The sequence below is a fragment of the Carcharodon carcharias genome, chromosome 11 (genome assembly GCF_017639515.1).
Source record: "Carcharodon carcharias isolate sCarCar2 chromosome 11, sCarCar2.pri, whole genome shotgun sequence".
Taxonomy (NCBI): Eukaryota; Metazoa; Chordata; class Chondrichthyes; order Lamniformes; family Lamnidae; genus Carcharodon; species Carcharodon carcharias.
Window position 1 is genome coordinate 45,217,379 of NC_054477.1, and position 24,061 is coordinate 45,241,439.

The 24,061-nt window shown below is 41.8% G+C and overlaps 1 protein-coding gene across 1 annotated transcript in view; it reads right to left on the reverse strand.

Moving 5' to 3' along the window:
- wdr95 (WD40 repeat domain 95) overlaps positions 1 to 24,061 on the reverse strand; it is a 202,683-nt gene that overhangs the window by 72,508 nt on the left and 106,114 nt on the right. Inside the window, exons 14-18 of the mRNA XM_041199001.1 lie at positions 23,607 to 23,712; positions 22,460 to 22,611; positions 10,440 to 10,542; positions 2,900 to 3,006; positions 2,737 to 2,816 (exon numbers count right to left, since the gene is read on the reverse strand). Of these exons, the coding sequence (XP_041054935.1) occupies positions 2,737 to 2,816; positions 2,900 to 3,006; positions 10,440 to 10,542; positions 22,460 to 22,611; positions 23,607 to 23,712 (548 nt within the window). The remainder of the gene's footprint in view (positions 1 to 2,736; positions 2,817 to 2,899; positions 3,007 to 10,439; positions 10,543 to 22,459; positions 22,612 to 23,606; positions 23,713 to 24,061) is intronic.

The window sequence follows — 24,061 nt, forward strand, 5'->3', positions numbered from 1 at the left end:
ATTCTGTCCTTATTCTCATGTATATTTTTAATAAAATTCTTTGGCCACATAAACTGCCAATGTAAGCTCAGCATTCTGTAATTACACCTCTCTTACCAATGATATTGCTGCAGCACTTCCATTGGTGGGAGGATGTAATTACAGCTTATTTCTACATAGCAGTTTCCATCATGAATGTTGTTATGGCATAGCTGATGGTAAATGCCAAGCTACCCAGATCCCGGAGGGAAGTTTGAAACAGTTGCCAAAACTGTCTTTGCAATTTGTATAGTATGAGGAGAAGTTCTGAAAGTGAGGTAAAGATAGGGTAAGTTTCTTTATACAAGTCTAAGAGCTAAAGTAAAGAACAGTTTAATCAATTCAAGGAATAAAGCATTTCTGAAGAGACTGGTTGAAACAATAGAGAGATCAAAGGGAAGGAATGCATTTAAGGAAATACTGAAGCATATATGAAGAGGTAGCTGGTCAGATCTCCCAGAAGACATCAGGATAGCTGGGCAGAACTCTAAGAACAGCGAAATGATGTCCCTGACTACTTGTGATGATTTTATAGTAACAAACATTTATTAAAAGAGTTAAAAAAACACAATTATACTTAAGTACAAGAAAGGCTTTACACCGTAAACAGTATTTTAAAACAGTTCCACAAACCTTAACTTAACTACCCTCAGAGCTAACCTTCCTCCTTTCTGTTCAGCAACTATCCTTATAGATTTTAGTATCTATGGAATTCCAGTAATTTTACCACTCAGTGCCTTTTATCCTTGGAGTGTCCTCCGAGGCTGACAGCAACTGGGTTTTCAGGTCTGGCCTTGTTCACAATGTGTTCTTAGAGATCTGCCCAGCTACCCTGATGTCTTCTGGGAGGTCTGACCAGCTACCTCTTTATATATGCTTCAGTATTTCCTCAAATGCATTCCTTCCCTTTGATCTCTCTATTGTTTCAACCAGTCTCTTCAGAAATGCTTTATTCCTAGAATTGATTAAACTGTTCTTTACTTTAGCTCTTAGGCTTTTATAAAGAAACTTACCCTATCTTTACCTCACTTTCTTACACCTTTTTACAACCTGAATATATCCCCCTTTGAATTAAAACAACTCAATTCAAAAACACTCCTGTTATTGCTTTATATAAAACTCTGAAGTTCCTCTTGGTTCATTAACATATCAAAACAACTTCCCACTGTTGACTTCAGGCCCTTGCTGTCACTCTAGCTCTTAATCCAATTACAGTCTGACTTCCAGTGCAGGGTTATTACCAGAAGAAAAATATTACAATTTCTTGTTTTTTTAACAATATGGACATTGGAATTCATAGTGAAGAACTGACAGGAAACAAAAGCTTTTAATATATGGTAGAGCTAGAGATGTAGAATGTGTACATACTTCAAACCATATTCAAACTTCTGAATTTCATTTGCAGGTGAAATGAAAATACTCTATTGAGAGAGATGAGTGACAGTCAGAATGTTACACCCTTCAGTTACTCAAATCAGGGAGTTTTGATATATTCAAAGAGACCTGATTCACTATTAGCTCCCTTTTAAAAAATGTAACAATGGCATGTATACTATTCCCTATTTATTATCATAAATGTTTATTGTTCCTGCCAGCAATAAATTATAGAAAATATGTCCTACCTTTTTACCCATGTAGTCTAGCATAGGAGAGCACTTGGAAGAATATAGTAGGAAGGGTGTCAGCGTCTGCAATGCTGCTGCAGATGAATGCAATCCCAGTTTCCTCTTTCTAAATGCTTTTTTCTTGATGCTACATCTAAGTAGTCAGTTAAACTACATATGGCTATTTTCATTAGTTGAATGGCATGTTCACATTTATACAAGGTCACAAGATAGGTTTGTAGCTTAATGAGTGAACTTCAGGTCATTTGACTTGACCACATGCTTCCAGCTCCTACTACTTCCAGAATACTATCCCCCTTCCAGATTCATAGACCATGTCCTCTTGAAAGAACAAACTGTTCTGTGTATAAAGGAGTTTGACGTAGAAGGAAGCAGGCGCTGTGGAAGGGGGAAGACAAGGACACCTTAGAAAGAAAGGGAGGTAAATATGATAATGAAGTGTTTTAGCAGGTAAGGACTCAGCTGCAAATTAGAAGGGCATGGAACCTAATCTCCGAAGACAGGAATCCTTGGAAGCAAATGAAACCTTAGCAGTTGATGAATCTTGGCTGCCAATGACCTATAGCTATCTGCTTGGAAGGCAAAAAGTTAATTATAGGTGAGTTTATATTTTTTGAGCATATTGTTGTTATTGTTGTGGACGTAAACTGTTTTATTACATGCTGGTCATTTTGCTGAATTGAGCCACCTGAAATGAGATTTATATCTGTAAGGAAACCAGATGCCAAATAAGCAACTAATTATTTAAACGAATCTATTTATTAGCATGGTAAACCATGTTTGACCCTAAGCCACAAATCCCTGGCTAGTGAACTGCATTCTGATCTGCCTGACATAGTGATCAGTGGAGAATTGCTTGATATAGAAGTTCTGAAGTCCTGATCCTATCTGTTATGGCAGCAGTCGCATCTGTTGTCCTCACCAGTATGATACTAGTCTAGGGGTGTTGGAGGTCTGCATCCATATTACTTGGCAGTGTAGAACAATTCATGCATTATCCTACAGGATGTTATCTTTGACTTTCCAAGTATCCTAATTTCCATGGTCTTGAATCCAAATCCTGAAGGAGAAAAGCCCTTATTGACCTAATTACCTTTCTTAAGTATTCTTAAACAGTGGCCATTATTATGATTCCAGATCTTCAAACATCCATCTCTTCCTCCTGTAATTAGTCTGCAGTACAAAAAGATTATTGTGAGCCTTCATGTCACTAAAGTCAACAAGGAACTCATATGCACAAAGTAACAAATCCTCACCTCCTTCCACTGTCATCAAATGCCATGCAGCAAATGGCAGAATCACCATGAGCTCCACTAAATTCAAATGTAAGGTTTCCTGTGTCAAGGTCCCAGACTTTAATCACCTTGATAAAAGCACACATAATTTATGTTTCATTTTGCTTCACTTATCAATAAGGTTTTTAATGACATCTCAAAAACCTAAATTCAGTTTAATTTTATGAACTTATTTTACATTTTGATTAAGCTAGCAGGCCTCCTGTGGCATTGCTCACCGAGGGCCAAGGGCAATATTCCCTCGAACTTCTGTTTGCTGTGCGTGGCCGACTGGCTGTACTGTGTGGTTCCTTTAAAATTCTAAGGTTGCTGTGCAGCCACACATGCTCATCTTAAAAGGAACATTGTTTGTGTGGTGCCTGTTTGATCACTTCCTGGTACATTCCCAATTGCTGCATGGGCAGGTACCCACGCAGCTTGGAAGGAACACTGGTTTCAGGATAATAAAAGCAATGTTTATATTATGTAGGGTGCAGCACCAGAGTCACTGATTCACAGTGACTTAGTTAGTCAAATGTAATTAAAAACAATTCTGTGGTTTACTATTTCTTTGGGGATTGAAAACCATAACTCTGTTTAACTCTGTTATTCAATAGCTTCAGGTTTCCTTTATTATATATGTGTATATATATATATATATATATATATACACACACACACAAATACATAAACACAAAAATGCATTATCATTCTTAAAGAAGAGAATAATCAGAAGGATGGCATGCAAAATGCAGCTGCTAAAAAACACTGATAAAGTGGTAATACTGGGGAGTGAAGAATAGTTCTGCTGTTTGGAAGTAATTATGGCAGTTTTGGGCTTTGGTAACAACAAGGACTAGAATTGCAGAATGGTTACACCACAGGAGGAGGCCATTTGGCCTGTTGAGTCCATTCTGGCTCTCTACAATTTAGCTAGTCCCACTCAACCGCCCTTTCCCCGTAGCCTTGCAATTTGTTTCCCTTCAGGTTGTTATCCAATTTCCTTCTGAAAGTAACAAGTGAACCTGCTTCCCCCCACCCTTTCATGGAGTAAATTCCAGATTCTAACCATTTATTGTGTAAAAAAAGTCTTTCTTCATGTCGTCTTTGTTTCTTTTACCATTCATCTTAAATTGTTATCCTCTGGTGCTCGGCCCTTCCACCAATAGGAACAATTTTCCTCTTTCTACTCCATCTAAATCCCTTATGCTTTGGAATATCTCTATCAAATCTCTTCTCAATGGTCTCCGCTCTTAGGTCAGAGGTCACCTGAAAGAGCCTTTGTAAAAAAAAATTGCCTAAAGTAAAAGCGATTGAGAGCCACAAGATGAAAATTCGGCATTTCTAAACCAAATACATGGCAAATTGCCAAGTGCCTCTGATTTGTATATACCTGGATAATAAATTCAATACAAGAATCAATACAAAAAAAATCAAAATTAAAATAGACCTAACTCTTTACGCTTTTTTAAATATACTTTCTTCATCTCCAGTGTATGCATGTTCAGGATTTATGCATCAATTTGCATGAATTATGCATAAGTATGTTCAAAAAGAAAATGTAAAAATGGCGAACCATATTAACTTAATGGAAAATAGCATCTTTCCACTTTAAATAGAAAAGTAATAAGAAATTTAACACTGAAAGAATGCTTTTTGTCTTTGTTTTTTGAACACATCTTGCAATAATTGGAATTACTTTTTCAAAGTAAAGTTTTGTCATTAGAGTCATCTTTAAAATGAACTTTAAGATGCGTAGAATTAAGACAATTTTTTCAGCTACTGATGTTCATGATTTTAAAAAAACTTCTAATAGAACATTCAGAATAAGTTATCATCTCTCAGCTACAAAACCTGTTCATTGAACCAAAGACATTAGTTATAACCAAGTTGGGATCCACAAATGTGATGTTAGAGTCACATGCAGCTCCGGAGCTGTGCATTACCAACCCCTGACTGAGGACTGCAGTTTTTCCAATCTATTCACATTATTGAAGTCCCTCATCCCTGGAACCATTCTCGTAAATCTTTTTGCACCCTCGTTAAAGCCTTCACTGCCTTCCTGAAGTGCAGTGCCAAGAATTGAAGATGAAACTGTAGCTGAGGTAAAGTTAATGTTTTTAAAGCTTCTTCACACCTTCCTTGCTTTTGTACTCTATAACCTCTATTTATAAAGCACAAGATCCAGTATGCGTTTTTCGTCACTGTCTCAACTTGCCCTGCCACTTTCAACAATTTCTGTACCTATACCAACAGTCTCTCTGCTTCTGCACCCTTTTTAGAATTGTATCTTTCATTTTCTATTGCATCTCCTCATTCTTCCCACCAAAATGTGTCACTTTGCACTTTCACACAGAATCACAGAATCATAGAGTGCAGAAGAGGCTCTTCGACCCATCACGTCTGCACGAACACATGAGAAACACCTAACCTACCTAATCCAATTTACCAGCACTTGGCCCATAGCCTTGAATGTTATGATGTGCCAAGTGCTCATCCAGGTACTTTTTAAAGGACGTGAGGCAACTCGCCTCCATCACCCTCCCAGGCAGCACATTCCAGACCATCACCACCCTCTGGGTAAAAAAGTTTTTCCTCACTTCCCCCCTAAACCTCCTGCCCCTCACCTTGAACTTGTGTCCCCTCGTGACTGACCCTTCAACCAAGGGGAATAGCTGTTCCCTATCCACCCTGTCCATGCCCCTCATAATCTTATATACCTCGATCAGGTCGCCCCTCAGTCTTCTCTGGTCCAACAAAAACAACCCAGTCTATCCAACCTCTCTTCATAACTTAAATATTTCATCCCAGGCAACATCCTGGTGAATCTCCTCTGCATCCCCTCCAGTACAATCACATCCTTCCTATAATGAAGCAACCAGAACTGCACACAGTACTCCAGCTGTGGCCTCACCAAGGTTCTATACAATTCCAACATGATCTCCCTACTTTTGTAATCTATGCCTCGATTGATAAAGGCAATTGTCCCATATGCCTTTTTCACCACTCCACTAACATGACCCTCCACTTTCAGAGATCTATGGACACACACGCCAAGGTCCCTTTGTTGCTCAGAACTTCCTAGTGTCATGCCATTCATTGAATACTTCCTTGTCAAATTACTCCTTCCAAAGTGTATCACCTCACACTTTTCAGGGTTAAATTCCATCTGTCACTTATCCACCCATCTGACCATTCTGTCTATATCTTCCTGTAGCCCAAGACACTCAACCTCACCGTTAACCACCCGGCCAACCTTTGTGTCATCCGCAAACTTACTAATCCTACCTCTCGCATAGTCATCTATGTCGTTTTTATAAATGACAAATATTAGGGGACTCAGCACAGATCCCTGTGGTACACCACTGGACACTGGCTTCCAGTTACAAAAGCATCCTTCTGTCATCACCCTCCATCTCCTACAACTAAGCCAATTTTGAATCCACCTTATCAAATTACCCTGTATCCCATGTGCCTTTGCCTTCTTTATAAGTCTCCCATGTGAGACCTTGTCAAAGGTCCTATGTTACATGTCATCTGCCACATGTCCGTCCATTCAACCTGCCTATGTTACTCTCAAGTCAATCACTGTCTTCATAGATTGCTATTCTTCCAAGTTTTGTGTCATCTGCAAATTTCAAAATACTGCCCTGCATACCTGTCTAAGTTATTAATTTATATCAAGAAAAGCAATGGTCCTAGTACCAGTCCCTGCAGAACAGTGAATACCTTCCTTCAATCAAAAAAAAACGTCCACCACTGCTCAGTATTTCCTGTAATTTGTATCCATGCTGTCACTATCCCTTTTATTCCATTGGCTTAAATTTAATTGGCAAGCCTATTATGTGGCTTTATCAAATGCCTTTTAGAAGTTCATCAACCACTTTACCCTCTGCTGCCTCACCAAAAACTCAATCATGATTTACCTTTAACAAATCCATGCTGGCTTTCCTCAATTAATCTACATTTGTCCAAGAGGCTGTTAACCTTGTCCCGGATTATCATTTCTAAAAGCTTCCCTGCCACCAGGGCTAAACTGACTGGCCTACAGTTTCTGGGTTTATCCTTACACCCTTTTTTCATCAAGGATGTGACATTTTCAATTCTCTAGAGCTCTGATACCACCCCCATATCTAAGGAGGATTGAAAGATTATGGCCAGTATTTCCGCAATTTCCACCTTTACTTCCCTCAACAATCTCAGATGCATCTCATCCAGTCCTCGTGACTTATCAACTTTAAGTACAACCAGACTTTCTAATATCTCCTCTTCATCAATTTTTTAGCAACCCAGTATCTCAACTCCCTGTTCTTTCATAATGAATTTGGCAGCATCTTTTTCATTGGTAAAGACTATTTCAAAGTACTGATCTGATATCTCAGGTGTAGATCTCCTTTTTGGTCTCAAATCATTCCTACCCTCCTCTTATCGTCCTTTTACTGCTTATATGCCTGTGGAAGACTTTCAGATTTCCCTTTCTGTTAGCTGCCAGTCTGTCCCCATAATCATTCATTGACCTTCATTCTATACTTTTTCACTTCCCCTTTAAACTTTTTATATTCAGCCTGATTCTCACTTGTAATTTTTTGCCATACACTCACTGGATGGTAGTTAATGAAACTGATGACAATCTCGCCTGCCATTGAGAGAGGGGTTGAGAAATTTGAGCGACTCACTGACATCGGCCTGGACCTGTAAGATCAGGGTGGGGGGTGGTGAGGGTTTGCCGCCAGAGCTGTGGGTGGTTGGGGTGGGTGTGGGGGTGGGGCGCTCTGCCAGAGACCAGTGAGAGCATGGGGTGGTGCTGCCAGAGCTGTGGGGCTGGGGTTTGGGTGGGGTTTATGTGATTCTACCGAATCTACTAGAGTGGGCTCACAGACTCAGTCACATAATGATTATCCCCTGGTGCAAATCAAGACAATTCTGGGGCTGACGTGAGCACAAATAAAATATTGGCCAAAGCATGCACAGACAAAGTCTAGTCAATGCAGATGAATCCCGGGACAGAATGCATCCCAGGAAGGCATGACCAGGGACGTGAGGCAAAAGGCTTCCCCCCTTCCCAATGCTGGGTCCCTCCTCAGCCATTGAGTGCCTTTGAATAAGGGACTCTCCCCCCCACCAAAATGATACAATGTTCGCTATTCCCCAAATGTTCCCCTATTGACATTTGATTCACTTGACCTACCTCATTCCTCATAACCAGATCCAGCAATGCCTCCTTCCTTAATGCCTCATTCCTGCCTCATTGAGCCTGAAGCAGACTGATCAAGAAAATTTGCCTGAGTACCCTTTAGAAACTCACCCCCCTCTCAGCCCTTTACACTATAACTATCCCAGTTAGGGATATTAGGAACACTGAAGTCCCCCATTATCACTACTCTGTGGTTCTTGCACCTCTATAATTTGACAGAACTGGGCAGCGTCCTTCCGCTAGGATGCAGTAATGCAACCTAGGGGAAGGAACCCTTGCGGAGGGAGAACCTGGAGTTTGGAAGAATCCAAATGGTAAAACTGAAATCTGGCACAATTATAATGCTAGTGTTACAAATTTCAGATCTCTTGGCTCAACTGTCATCAGTCACTCCCACAAGCAGAAATTGTGGCACTTGTGATCTGGAGATTAAATTCACGACTCAATATCTAGATGTCCAATAGCATGACCCAGGGTATAATAATGAGATGCCCTTACAAAATGAACTGGATAACAGATTCTTCAGCATATGTCCCTTAGGTATGCTGCTCTAATTTTCTTAAACATAGAAACATAGGGCAGAATTTTCTGCCTGTCGGGCAGGCAGGCTGGACCCAATCTCCGGCAGGTGGGGAGCAGATCCCCACCAGGGAAGCAGGCCCCGCCGCCATTTTAGGTGGGCGGGCCAATTAAGGCCCGCCCAGCATGACGCCCGATGGGAAGAGCTATGCACTCCCTGTGTGGGGCTGGGGGGAGACATCTCCCTGAGGCTAAGTGCTGCCTCAGGGAGATTGCTGACGCTTTTAAAAATATGAAAAATAGAAAAACAATTTCCCTAACATGTCCCCCTCATGTCACATGTGATGGGTCATGTTCATTAATTACACTAAAACTTCATTAAACTTTTTAAACCCCTACATGAAACCTCATCCTGCTGCTGGATGAGGTTTCATGTTTTTTGTATTTGCCGCTGGGGCTCCTGGCCTGCCCACCAACCTTAAGGATGGTCCTTTAATTGGTTCAATGATCCTGTCAAGGGCCTCAATTGACCATTGACAGGTTGGCAGGTGCACAGCTGATTTTGCTGCGCCCCTGCCTTCCTGAAAATTTAAATGGGGTGGGATGGCATTGGGGGTTCCCCCCGATGTCATCCCGTGTCATTTTACGCCTTGGCGAGCGGGCCCTGCCCCCGCTTGCCGACGGCAAAATTCAGCCCATAGAAAATAGCAGGAGTAGGTCATTTGGCTCTTGGAGCCTGCTCCACCATTCAATATGATCATGGCTGATCCTCTATCTCAACGCCATGCTCCCGTTCTGTCGCCATGCCTCTTGACACCTTTAGCGTCTAGAAATCTATCTATTCCCTCCTTAAATATATTCAGTGAATTGGTCTCCGCAGCCCTTTGTAGTGGAGAATTCCACATTAAAGTAGATCAATTCAATGGGGCTCAATGGGAAATACTCATTCTGACAGAATGAATGTGACCTGAAACATGAACTCCATTTCTCTCTCCACAAATGCAGCCTGACCTGCTGAATATTTCCAGCATTTTTTGATTTTACAGTAAAACTTTTATTACCCGGCAGCCTACTAACTGGAATTCTCTATTCTAGGGTCGCTTCTGTTTTTTGACTGGAGATATCAAACTCACTGGTAATAGCTATTGGCGGCCTGTCCTCACTCTGGCCTCAGCCTCCCACTGCTCTTGCAGCACCATCTCCCCTTGGCACCATTCACTTGATTTGTGTGCTCCCACACCTCTCGAGACCTCAACACCTACATGATCATCCAGGAACTTTCTTATTGGAAGAAAACACGGAAGCCACCTTACATCTCAGTTAACCAGCACATTTGATTAACCAGCGCCTCCCATTCCCAGCGCATGCTGGACAACAGGGATTTTCCTGTATTTCAGATTTCCAGCATCTGCAGTATTTTGTTTAGTAATAAAAATAAACCACACTGGTCCTTTTGTAGGCTTTTCTTGGGTAGTCATTCAGAAAAAAATATATTCTAAGCCTGGGCAATCAGACAGGACTTCAGTGCTGCTTTTTAATGCACTTCAGCCTGCATTGATCTTAGTTTCTTAGCAGAATTTACCAATTGAACTTAAACATGTGCTTTCTCATTTCCTTTGCCCCTTTCCCTGGATAGAACATGAAGCAATTTGACTTATTTTCAGCATCTACCACACCTCTGCTTTTTATTTAAAATATATTTTTATTTTGCATTTCAATACCCTAGAAGAATTTCTTAAAAATTCAAAAAACCTCAATCAACAGTATCAATAAGTCCCACTGTAATTATTTATCAGTGCACGCACTTACAGATCCTTCCGAACAAGTGATGACCTGTCGAAACTCGTCACTGTATTTGCAGCAGAGAACTGGTTCGTTATGAGAGCAGACATGGTGTGGCTTGGGCTGGGGTCTGTAGGATACCAGAGAAATAGAACAAATATTAAACTCTGACTCAATATCAGGTGCAATACCTTTAAAAGTAACATTGACAAGATATTGTTCATATTGTGCAGCTGAGTTACAAACTTTATTAATCCTGAACTCCTGGGATTGGAGAGAGTGCAGATCCCATTTACACCCAAGGTGTTGCTGGGGGTTCCAGATGCAACGTGATACTGCACTGATACAGATACGATGGGCTGGATTTTCCAATCACGACACAGGCTGGAATACACTGGGTGTTTTTTTTTAAATGGAAGAAAGGACCTGAATACAGGACTCCCACTCCTGTGCCTGTAAGCTTCAGTGGAGCTGCTTTAGGGGGCGGGATAGGAACCCACACACTGATGGCCCGATGTTGCCGGCACCATTGTGGAAGTGAGCATTTCAGAATAGCAGCATTGTGAAAGTGGAAAAGTTTTCATTTGTATTAGAATATATTGTTTACTGGATAAAATGCTATTCTGCATTGTGCAATAGTAAAATCCCAGTGTGATGGTGTGAAACATGCTAATTGTTTTGGTTTTTCCTTGAAGTTCAATTCAGCCATATTTTTGGTTGATTCATAGCTTTGACAGATGGCTGAGCTTCTGACTGTGCTCAAAGGCTTGAATGAATTCAGCTCAGCAAGGTTTTTTGACACAGTTGGTCAATGGAATCTCATTATGAATTCTTGGCTGAATTCCAACCCACTAATGGATGCTGTTAATTAGAGTTTGTTGATGCAGCTGTCAAGGGGAATGAGAGCTTGGTTATTTTGACAGATTTGTGTGAAAAGATTTTTTTAAAGTGGATAATCAAGTAATGTTTATCTTGACAGATTTATGAGTTTCTCAGACACCCTGATATTATAGGGTTCCTGAGTTCTGTTATAGCAGATAGTTATATAGTTGGGGAAGTTGTGGCATAGTGGTAATGTCACTGGACTGGTTAAACAAGAGCACCGGGCTAATGTCCTAGGGCCAAAGGTTCAAATCCCACCATGGCAGCTGGTGGAATTTAAATTCAGTTAATTAATCTGGAATATAAAGCTAGTCTCAGTATTGGTAATCATGAAACTATCTTCAATTGTTGTAAAAACCCATTTGGTTCACTAATGCCCTTTAGGGAAGGAAATCTGCCATCCTTACTGGTCTGGCTTACATGTAACTCCAGACCCACAGAAATGTAGTTGACTCTTAACTACCCTCTGAAATGGCCCATAAAGCCACTCAGTTTCAAGGGAAATTAGGGATGGACAACAAATTCTGGCCTTGTCAGCAACACCCACATCCTGTGAATGAATAAAGAAAAAGATACTGAGTGAGTAGATTGGGGGTTGGTAGTATGGAAGAGTGAGGGGAGTATGCAGGGTATGGAAGAGTGAGGGGGGTATGATGGGGGTGATAGGTTGAGGGTTATGGGGCCCCACACTCATCTCTAGAACCGGGCTGATGGTTCAGCAAGTGGAGGCAGGCCTTTAACCTGGCCACTACAGTATTGGCATGCCTCAGTTTCTGCCAGGAAAGAGGCCCGGCTCTAGCCCATTTTTGCTTCACCACCATGAAGATAGCATCGGCAAACACTACTGGTTAGGAGGTGGGATCACTATGTCGAGAAATCTCCAGACTCTTGCCTCCCTGATGATCATCCAGCCTGCCCTCCTCAATTAGGCATTGCATTGAAGTCCAATCTGATTGACTTGATGAATGATAAAAATAAGAACATAATTTTTTTAAAAATTCATTCATGGGATGCGGGCATTGCTGGCTGGGCCAACATTTATTGCCCATCCCTAACTGTCCTCGAGAAGGTGGGGGTGAGCTGCCTTCTTGAACCGCTGCAGTCCCTGTGGTGTAAGTACACCCACAGTGCTGTTAGGGAGTTCCAGGATCTTGACCCAGGTGACAGTGAAGGAACAACGATATATTTCCAAGTCGGGATGGTGAGTGGCTTGCAGCGGTACTTCCAGGTGGTGGTGTTTCCATGTGTCTGCTGTCCTTGTCCTTCTAGATGGTAGCAGGTGTGGGTTTGGAAGATGCTAAGGAGCCTTGGTGAGTTCCTGCAGTGCATCTTGTAGATGATACATACTGCTGTCAATGTTCATCGGTGGTGGAGGGAGTGAATGTTTGTGGATGTGGTACCAATCAAGCAGGCTGCTTTGTCCTGGATGGTGTCAAGCTTCTTGAGTGTTGTGGGAGCTGCATTCATCCAGGCAAGTGGACAGTATTCCATCACACTCCTGATTTGTGCCTTGTAGGTGGTGGACAGGCTTTGGGGAATCAGGGGATGAGTTAATTGCCACAGGATTCCTAGCCTCTGACCTGCTCTTGTAGCCACAGTATTTATATGACTAGTCCAGTTCAGTTTCTGGTCAACAGTAACCCCCAGGATGTTGATAGTGGGGGATTCAGCGATGGTAATGCCATTGAATGTCAAGGGACAATGATTAGATTCTCTTTTGTTGGAGATGATCATTGCCTGGCATTTGTGTGGCACAAATGTTACTTGCCACTTGTCAGCCCAAGTCTGGATATTGTCCAGGTCTTTCTGCATTTGGACATGGACTGCTTCAGTATCTGAGGAGTTGTGAATGGTGCTGAACATTGCGCAATCATCAGCGAACATTCCCACTTCTGATCTTATGATGGAAGGAAGGTCATTGATGAAGCAACTGAAGATGGTTGGGCCTAGGACACTACCCTGAGGAACTCTTGCAGTGATGTCCTGGAGCTGAGATGATTGACTTGCAACAATCACAACCATCTTCCTTTGTGCTAGATATAACACCAACTCTCAGCAGAGAGTTTGCAATCTGCCCCCCACTCCTCCGCCACCCTCCAAGTCCCATTGACTCCAGCTTTGCTAGGGCTCCTTGGTGCCACAGTCAGTGAAATGCAGCCTTGATGTCAAGAGCAGTCACTGCTACCTCTTTGGTCCATGTTTGAACCAAGGCTGTAATGAGCCCAAGAGCCGAGTGGCCCTGGCGGAACCCAAACTAAGCTGGTTATTGCTAAGTATGTGCCGCTTGATAATACCGTTGATGACCCCTTCCACCCCTTTACTGATGATTGAGAGTAGACTGATGGAGCGGTAACTGGCCAAGTTAAATTTGTCCTGCTTTTTGTGCTCAGGACACAACTGGACAATTTTCCACACAAGCGGGTAGATGTCAGTGTTGTAGCTGTACTGGAACAGCTTGGCTACTGGTGCAGTGAGTTCTGGAGCACAAGTCTTCAGTACTATTGCTGGAGTGTTGTCAGGACTGATAGCTTTTGCAGTATCCAGTGACTTCAGCCGCTTCTTGATTTGACGTGGAATGAATCGAATTGGCTGAAGACTGGCATCTGTGATGCTGGGGACCTCCAGAGGAGGCTGAGATGGATCATCCGCTCGGCACTTCTGGCTGGAGATTGTTGCGAATGCTTCAGCCTTATCTTTTGCACTGATGTGCTGGGCTCCCTCATCATTAAGGAAAGGGATAATTGTGGAGCCTCCTCCTCCAGTGAGTTGTTTAATTGATCACCAACATTCATGACCGGATGTGGCAGGACTGCAGAGCTTAGACCTGATCCATTGGTTGTGGGATCGCTTAGCCCTGTCTATCACTTGCTGCTTGTGCTGTTTGACACACAAGTAGTCCTATGTTATAGCTTCACCAGGTTGACACCTCATTTTTAGGTCTGCCTGGTGCTGCTCTTGGCATGTCCTCCTGCACTCTTCATTGTACCAGGGTTGATTCCCTGGTTTTTTGGTAATGGTAGAGTGGGGGATATGTCAGACCATAATGTTACAGATTGTGGTTGAGTACAATTCTGCTGCTGCTGATGGCCCACAGCACGTCATGGATGCCCAGTCTCATGTTGCTAGATCTGTCTGAAATCTATCCCATTTAGCACAGTGGTAGTGCCACACAACACGATGGAGGGTATCCTCAATATGAAAATGGGACTTTGTCTCCACAAGGACTGTGCAGTGGCTACTCCTACCGATACTGTCATGGACAGATGTATCTGCGGCAGGCAAGTTGGTGAGGATGAGGTCAAGTATGTTTTTCCTTCTTGTTGGTTCCCTCACCACCTGCCGCAGACCCAGGCTAGCAGCTATGTCCTTTAGGACTCGGCCAGCTTGATCAGTAGTGGTGTTACCAGGCCAATCTTGGTGATGGACATTGAAGTCCCCCACCCAGAATACATTCTGCGCCTTTGCCACCCTCAGTGCTTCATCCAAGTGATGTTCAACATGGCACAGATTCACCAGCTCAGGGAAGGCAGTACGTGGTAATCAGCAGGAGGTTTCCTTGCCTGTGTTTCACCTGATGCCATGTGACTTCATAGGGTCCAGAGCCAATGGTGAGGACTCCCAGAGCAACTGCCTCCTGACTGTATACCACTGTGTCACCACCTCTGCGGGTCTGTCCCTCTGATGGGGCAGGACATATCCAGGGATGGTGACGGTGATATCTGGGAGATGATTTGTAAGGTATGATTTTGTCAAGCTGTTGCTTGATTAGTCGATGGGACAGCTCTCCTAATTTTAGCACATGCCCCCAAATGTTTGTAAGGGGGACTTCGCAGGGTCGACAGGGCTGGAATTGTTGTTGTCATTTCCAGTGCCTAGGTTGATGCCAGGTGATCTGTCCGGTCTTGTTCCTTTTTATTGACTTTTTGGCAGTTGGATACAACTGAGTGGCTTGCTAGGCCATTTCAGTGGGCATTTAAGAGTCAACAGGTAGGCCAGACCAGGTATGGATGGCTGATTTCCTTCCCTAAAGGACAGTAGTGAACCAGATGAGGTTTTACGGCAATTGACATTGATACGTGGTCATCATTAGACCTTTAATCCCAGATTTTTATTGAATTCAAATTCCATCTGTCATGGTGGGATTCGAGCATTACCCTGAGTTTCTGGATTACTATTTCAGCGACAACACCACCCTCCCTCATAGAAGCCTGTGTTGATTCAGGGCTTATCCTACATAGGATATACAGCACAGAAAGAGGCCATTCAGCCCAAATATTCCTTAACAACATAAATGCAACACTTGAGCCTCCTCCTACCTTTCCTCTATCATTGTAACCCCAATTCCCATCTTCCTCATGTGCTTATCTAGACTCCTTTTAAGTGCATCTACACTATTTATTTCAATCACTCCCTGTGTTCATGAATTCCACATTGTCACCACTCCCTGGGTAAAGAGATTTCTTGAATTTCCTGGTTTTGCATTGGATTTCTTGGTAACCATTTTATACTGATGGCCTCTAGTTCTGCTCTTCACCCCCTCCCCACCATTGTGGACACATTCAATTTGCATGTATTGTGTCAAAATTTTTCAGAATTTTAAAGATCTTCATTAGGTCACCCCTTGGTCTTCTCTTTTTAAGAGAAAAGAGACCCAACTTCTCCATACTCTCCATAAAGGTATACCCCCATATTTCTGTAAATTGTTTTTGCACCCTCTACAGAACCCCAAATATACACTTTTTAAAATATGGTAACCAGAATTGTACACAATACTTCAGATGCAGCCTGACCAAGGTCTGATACAGGTTTAGCTTTGCTTTTTAATTCTATCATTCTAGAAATAACCTCTCATACTTGGTTTGCTTTTTTACGGCCTTGTTAACCTATGTGTATTTTTGTGTATTTGTACTCCCAGGTTCCTTTGCACCTCTGCAAACTCCTTATCTTTCTTGTCAAAATGTAATACCTCATAGTTATCTATGTTAAAATTAATTTGCCAATTATATGTCTTCTGCAAGTTTGTTAATATCTTCTTATAATTTGTTGCAGTCCTCCTCAGTATTGACTATCCCCCAATCTGGAGTCATCTGAAAATTCAGGAATTGTGCTTTAGTTTCCAAAGTAAATCATTAAAGTAAATTGTGAAAAATTATGGTCCAAGCACTGACCCTTGTGGATCACCGCATTATACCTTTTCCCACTCTGAATAAATATACTTTATTCCCACTCTGTGCTTTCTGCCTTAAATAAATTAATTAACCATTCTGCTACTTGTTCCCTAACTCTGCATTCTCTGAACTTATTCACTAGCCTATTATGTTGTATTTTATCAAAGGCTTTTTGAAAATCTAGATAAATTACGTTTAAATAATTGCATTACCCTTGCCTACTCTCTCTGTTACCTCTTCAGAAAATCAGTAAGGTTGATCAAGCAAGATTTCCCCATTTTAAGTCCAAGTTGATTATTCATTATTACATTTTTAGTTTCTAGATGTTCATTTATTTTCTCCTTCAGTCGGGATTTCATTTTTTCCTACCATCCATGTAAAGCTGAAAGGTCTGTCTCCCCACATTTAAAAAAAAGGCTTAACATTTGCTATCCATCAATCTCCTAGCACTAGCCCTTTCTCCAATGAATTATTAAAAATATGTAGCGATGCCTCTGGTATCTCTTCCCTGGAATCTCTTAAACCGCAAATATGCAATCCATCCAGACCACAGGTTTTATTCTCATTAAAGTTTAAATAGGTAATTAATTAATATTTCACCTCTCTTTATTTTAAATGCAGTTATCTCATTTCTAACCTAATCATTCAATGTCATGTCCATCTGTCCTGATTCCTTGGTAAATGCTGAAACAAAGTAATTACTTAATATTTTTGTCATTTTTCTAGTGTTGCCTGCGATATTATCGTGTCCATCAATAAGTGGGCTTATTCCCATCCCAATGTTTCAATTTTTGTGCATGTCTGTAAATCATTTCACTATTCTGTTTTATGGGCCGTGATAATTTCATGTTATAGGGTGAAGTTTTTTGCTCAGCGGGCGGGCGCACACTCGACCTGACCGAGCGTAACACGACACAAGATGATTTCGGGCGAGCGTTCCAATGTCATTGTGCGCTTGTGCGATATTTCGGATGGCAGATGCGTGCCAGGGTCGGCAGCATGCCCGCTGACAATTAAAAGGCCTATTAAGGCCATTAAAAAGTTAACTGAAATAAATTTTTCATTGCCCATCCAACCTTACGGTTGGCGGACAGGCCAAAAAGCCAAGCGGCCTTTGCACTTTTCTGGAAACCTCATCCACGGGCGGGATGAGGTTTCCAAAAGCAAATAAAAATAAAATAAAAACTTACATTTTTCAATTAATAACATGTCCCTGCTCCTGTGAATGTCACATGAGGGGTCATGTTTCATTACATTTTTATTCTTTTAAATTTTTTTTCTATATATCTTCATCTCCCTGAGGCAGCTCTCTGCATCAGGGAGATTATGAAGCGCGCACTCGTGTGCATGAGCAAAGGTTGAGGTCACCCGGCTCGCACTCCTCCCCCCACCCACCCACCCCTCTCCCCAGCCCCCCAGACAGCAAGTGCTGAGCGCTGCTGCTTGTGTTTCACGCTGGGCAGGCCTTAATTGGCCCACCAGTGTGAAATTTCCTTCCAGGCCCGATCATGGGCAATGGTCAGCTTTCTGACCACCCCCACCTGCCCCCACCAAGCCCGCATGCCAAGGGCAAAATTCTGTAGTTCAAATTCCCTCTGATTATTCTATTTTTTTAACCTATTTCCCAAATTTATTTACATATTTCTTCCTCTATTTCCCTTCCATTATTAGTGTGATGGGTCCTTTGTTTATCCTTTGTCTTTATCCATGTGGATTCTATTTTTGTTTCGCTGATAGCTGCATCCCTTTTTTCCCTGCACTGCCAACACGTTTTCCCTAGTAAGTGCAGCTATTCCATCTCTATCTTTTCTAAACATGTTACACCCTGCAATGTTGAATTGCCAGACTTGATTTTTCTGTTTTTCATGTCTCAGTAATCCCAACATATCTAGGTCCTCACAATATATTATTCCCTTGCATTCCCTTAATTTATTACAGACATAGGGGTAACTTTTCATCTGGGTGCAGAGGCATATTTCAAATGGCTACAGTTATTTATTTTTTTGGAGGATATCAGATTTTCCTCCCCATTCAAGATCCTTCACCATTTTCCTCCGGCCTCTTTGCAGGTCAGGAATAGCTGGTGTGCAAAACACAGTGGTCGGGCTCCCCATTTTAAATGAGGAACAAAAATCAGATTCCCTCCCATGTCATTTTTGTCCAGTGATGTGGAGTTTGGGAAGCATATTAAAAGCGTGCCAGGTTTGAGAGTTCATGAAGAAATTGGGAAGCTGCTGAGGAGTTGGGATCATTCTGAAAGGTAAATATAAAATTCACACCTTCAAATGTCACCATTAGATGCTGTATTGTAAGGTAGATGTGTTTTTAATGCAGTGATTCATCCTAGGGATCTGTCCTTTAAATGTAAGATGACCTTTACATTGATCAGCATTGTGTAATGTTCACATACACTTCAGTACTTTTGCAATGGAGAAAGCACAATTATGCACTGAAAAATGTAAAAAGATGTCCTCGGCTGTCATTGTTTTTGCTTTGATTTAATTAGACTGCCAGCTCTTGCTGTTTAATTAGACTGCCAGCTCTCGCTGTTTAAAAACAACTACTTTTGAAGGTAGAAAAAATGTTCTGTACCTGCTCCCCTATTGGTTGACAAGCATGCTGCTTTGAAATGAAAATTTGACATCAATTCTGTCAATGGAGCTGGTAACTTTTGTTATGATAACAGCTCCGTTATAAATCTTGGCTGGGTTTCAAAAGCTTCAGCTCAGCAAGTGGTCTTCGCACTATCAAAAATTTTACAAGTCTACAATAACAGAATGTGTCTTTGATGCAGCTTCTTGTTTGTTTGCAAACTTAATAGGCATTTAAAAGATTACAAGATGTTCCCCATTGGGTGTTGTTGTGTTTGCATGCAGGGTTTTCTTAGATTGTTAGAGATTTAATGCTTTTCCAATGATTTTAAAATAATTCCATTGCCATTGCACGGCTCCTGAGGAATGTGCATAATGCATACAGGGTGAGTAGTGACTGAGGTTACATGGGGGACATGGAAGTGCCTTGGGGTGACATGGTTGATCTAAGGGGGTATTAGAGGATACACAGGAGCATAGGGGAGGCATGGATTAGCATGGGCAATCTGTGGGGCCAAGGGTTGGCATTGGGGTGGGTGGGGTGTTTGGTGGGGGGCGGGGGAGGGGGCTGTAAGGTTTAGACTGCCTTCAAACAATTTTTGGAGCTCAGTTGTTGTGTTGGAGACCCGAGGCAGACCTTCTAATCGGCCGGCCTCCACACCCATACTCCTCATACACTCCATCATGGCTCACCAAATGCACTGTCATCCCAACTCCTGCCTGAAAAGACAAAAATGGCATGTGAAGTCACACACTGGGTTCGGTGCGCAGTTTGCAAGTCACAAAAGTGCACAGGTTGGGTTTTCCCAGTCCCAGACAAAGATTCAGCCCATTGAGTGCATTGCTGTACAGACATTTTAATTCATTTTTGATTATAATTCTATTTATTTCATTTTTTAAACAAAACTGGCAAATGGGGTGTAATGTGGAAAAATGTGAAATTGGCCATTTTGGCAGGAAGAATGAAAAAGCAGCATGCTATCTAAATGGTGAGAGGTTGCAGAGCTCAGATGCAGAGAGATCTGGGTGTCCAGTGCATGAATCTTCAAAAGGTTTGTAATAAGGTACAGCAAGTAATTGGGAAAGTTAATGGAATGTTATCATTTATTGCGCGGGGAATTGAAACAAAAGTAGAGAGATTATGCTTCAGTTATACAGGGCATTGGTGAGACCACATCTGGAGTACTGTGTACAGTATTGGTCTCCTTATTTAAGGAAAGATGTAAATGGTCCTTGTTCTTCCCTTACTGATAATGGTCTAAATTCAAACAAAGACAAAAACACCACTCCTTTTGCCACCTCACACAGGTCATGGAAGGCATAATGTGATCATGATCTTCAGCAACTTTTGCAGCAATCGTCCATTAAATATTTGCAGCGGTCCTACACACTTCACTTTTCAATAACTTTTATCCATAAGTAAAATCAGATACGAAGAACAGCATCTATGGAAAATGAGCAAACCAGCCATTCAGCTGACCCCAGAATCAACCGCCCTGTTTCATGGTCTAATCTGACCATCTTTCAATATTTTCAACGGGTGACGATGGTGTAGTGGTATTGTCGCTGGACTAGTAATTCAGAAACCTGGGGTAATGCTCTGGGTTCAAATCCAGCCATAGCAGATGGTGGAATTTTGAATTCAGTAAAAAAATCTGAAATTAAAAGTCTAATGATGACCCTTGTAAAAACCCATCTGGTTCACTAATATCCTTTAGGGGAGGAAATCTACCATCCTCACCTGGTCTGGCCTACTATGTGACTCCAGACCCACAGAAGTATGGTTGGCTCTTAAATTAGGGATGGGCAATAAATGCTGGCCTAGTCAGCAACACCTACATGCCTAAATAGCCAAGTGGTTATGGTACTGGGTTTGTAACCCCAAGATCAAGAGTTCAAATCTCACAATGCCAAACTATGAAACAATGTAACTTCATCTGAAACAGATGGAAACAGGTTTACTCAAAAGAGTATCAAGAGTTCAAATCTCACAATGGTAAACTATGAAACAATGTAACTTCATCAGAAGTTCAAATCTCACAATGGCAAACTATAAAACAATGTAACTTCATCTGAAACAGATGGAAACGGGTTTGTACTTGAAACAGTAAAGCACCTGACTTGAAAGAGTTACATTCATTCCACTGCTTGGCCTAAATAGCCAAGTGGTTATGGTACTGGGTTTAGGGCTCCCCTTCGATAGCTCAGCTGGTAGAGCGGATAACTGTAGGTGATCGTCCTAGCTGGTGTCCTTAGGTCGCTGGTTCATTTCCGGCTCGAAGGAAGTCTGCTCTGACTTTTTAGGGGGAGGTGGTGGTGTAGTGGTAATGTCACTGGACTAGTAATCCAGACACCCCAGACTAATTCTCTGGAGATGTGGGTTCAAATCCCACCACAGCAGCTGTTGGAATTTAAAGCAGCCGAGTGGCGCAGCGGAAGCGTGCTGGGCCCATAACCCAGAGGTCGATTAATCGAAACCATCTTCTGCTATTTAGCTTGGCCTAAATAGCCAAGTGGTTATGGTACTGGGTTTGTAACCCCAAGATCAAGAGTTCAAATCTCACAATGGCAAACTGTGAAACATGTAACTTCATCTGAAACAGATGGAAACAGGTTTGTACTCGAAAGAGTATCAAGAGTTCAAATCTCACAATGGCAAACTATGAAACAATGTAACTTCATCTGAAACAGATGGAAACGGGTTTGTACTCGAAAGAGTTACATGCAATGAAAAAAGAATCACCAGTCCTCATTCTTCTGATTGCTAAAACAAGTCAACATTTAGTCACTAGGTGGCAGTCTAGAACACCAAAACATAGCATCATGATCCAAAGAATGGAAGTACAACCAAGTGGACATGATTGAATACAATGGCCTGAATCTTCTGGTTGGCGTGCAGGGGGGTGATGCACAGTGACATCAGGACGCATGCCCTGATCGGATCTTAAGTTCGGTGGGAGTGCACCGGAGTCAGCTGTGCGCCCGGCGAACTGTCAAAGGCCTATTGAGGCCATTTAGATATCAATTAAAATAACTAACAGAGCTGCCCATTGATGGGCAGGCGAAGAGCCCAGACAGCCTTCGCATTTATCATGACACTGTCACATGAGGGGACATGTCTTAAAATCTTTTTTTTCCTTTACTTAAATTTTTGAAAATTGAACTAATCCCCGAGGCAGCTCTGTGCCTCAGGGAGATTTCATGTGCGCGGAAGAGCGCAGGCCCCAACTCAGCCTCCTCCCCCCACCTGCACAGATAGTGCTGAGCCCTGCTCAGCCCACCTGATGGGGAGAAAATTCTCCCCATTATTCCAAGAATGGACCAAAGAATGATAACCCATAGCTAGGCTATGAAAAGATCTTGTTACTTCAGAAATCATTCTGTAACAGTTTTGAAAGAGGCTCACTGTATCCTTAGGTGCAGAAGAGCAATGCCATCTGCAGTAATGCAAAGTGCTTTAGTCCCTGATCTGTAGTGACATGCAGATATATCCCCTTTAATTTGACTGGCTTTTGAATTGGCTGTGTACAAGCAGCACTGATCCTCAATATCCCAGATCTAGAAACAAAAAAAAAGGGAAAGTGATTGAGTATCACACAGAAATATTTCACAATTTTAAAAACAAAACAAATCCCAGCAACTTACTTTTCTATCATTTCCCAAGAATGAAAATTGCAATTGCAAATTACACCTGTCTAACACAGAAACAGCTTTTCAGCTTACCATAAATTTAGCAAGAGATTTACTGCATCTCAGAAACATCCTTTCATTACAAGTTGAATGGCCCAATGGAGTTGCTGTCTTGATGAGAAAAAAAGCTGTTCTATTTCAAAAGTGTGAAACAATGAAAATTACCCTCATTCAGTTGAATGCGTTGCTATATAGGAATTTGCTTTTCATCCTCCCAGCGAGGGTGAATTTACGTTCTCATCAAATGTGGATGTGAATAATGAGAATGAAATACTGTTTCCTACTGGTTATATACAGTGTCAACATTCAGCACTGCCATTCATATACAAAATCCAACTCTTTACCCAAGCCTTTTGTTATCCCTCTTAATTTCTCCCTCTCTGGTTTAGCTTCCATTCTGTTGGAGCACCTTGGAATGTTTTTCAATGTCAGAGGCATTGTATAAATCCAAGTTACTGGCAAAAGAAAAGCTCCTGATGCATCATGCTAACTCTGTGCTTTAAGCAAAATCTTTCAGATAGATTTCCTGCAGCACCAGTGTGAATTTTTCATATTTCTTACACCTAGCATATTCCATTTCAGATTGACAAATTAATGTTTTATCACAATTTCAATCAGCTTATGGTGTGGGCTCTCTCCCTGCAAGGACTCAACTGAGATGTCTCTGACTACACTGAGGATTGCTCCAGTTGGATTCAAACCTGAAATCTCAGATGTACTAACTTACTGCACGACTGTGCAAACCAGTGTCTATGGTTGTGCTGCCTAAATTTAATAAAAAACTGGAACATCTGGAAATAATTCAAAATCACCTCACGCAACTGGTTTCATAAGGTGAGGCATCAAGTCCTAGATTTACAAACCTTCACAGTGATGTCAGCAGAGACTGAAAATAGTTTACTGTCATCAGTGGAGATGTATAGAAAGAATATTGGAGCACAGTGGCCTCTCAGCAAGCCAGTGGGTTTCCTTTAAACAAATAGATACACATTAAATGGATACAAATCACACAATATAATGAATACAGTCCACTATGTGACACTTTTTAAACCTTTCCTTCAATAAGTATACATTTAAAGCTCATAAAATACTGGGATTTCTGTGATAGAATGAGTTTTTATTTTGTTTCTATTACATTTTCTCCTCTTTTGGGTACCATCATATTGTATACCAGTCCCAGCAAAGTGGAATGTTACTGATATACTTCCAGATCTCAGTTTATAGCACTGTTAGTGTTCATTAAGGGGAGGGACCCTGTGCCCGCTGGCCTACATTGACTCCCTGTCAAGCAACAGCTTGATTTTAAAATTCTCATCCT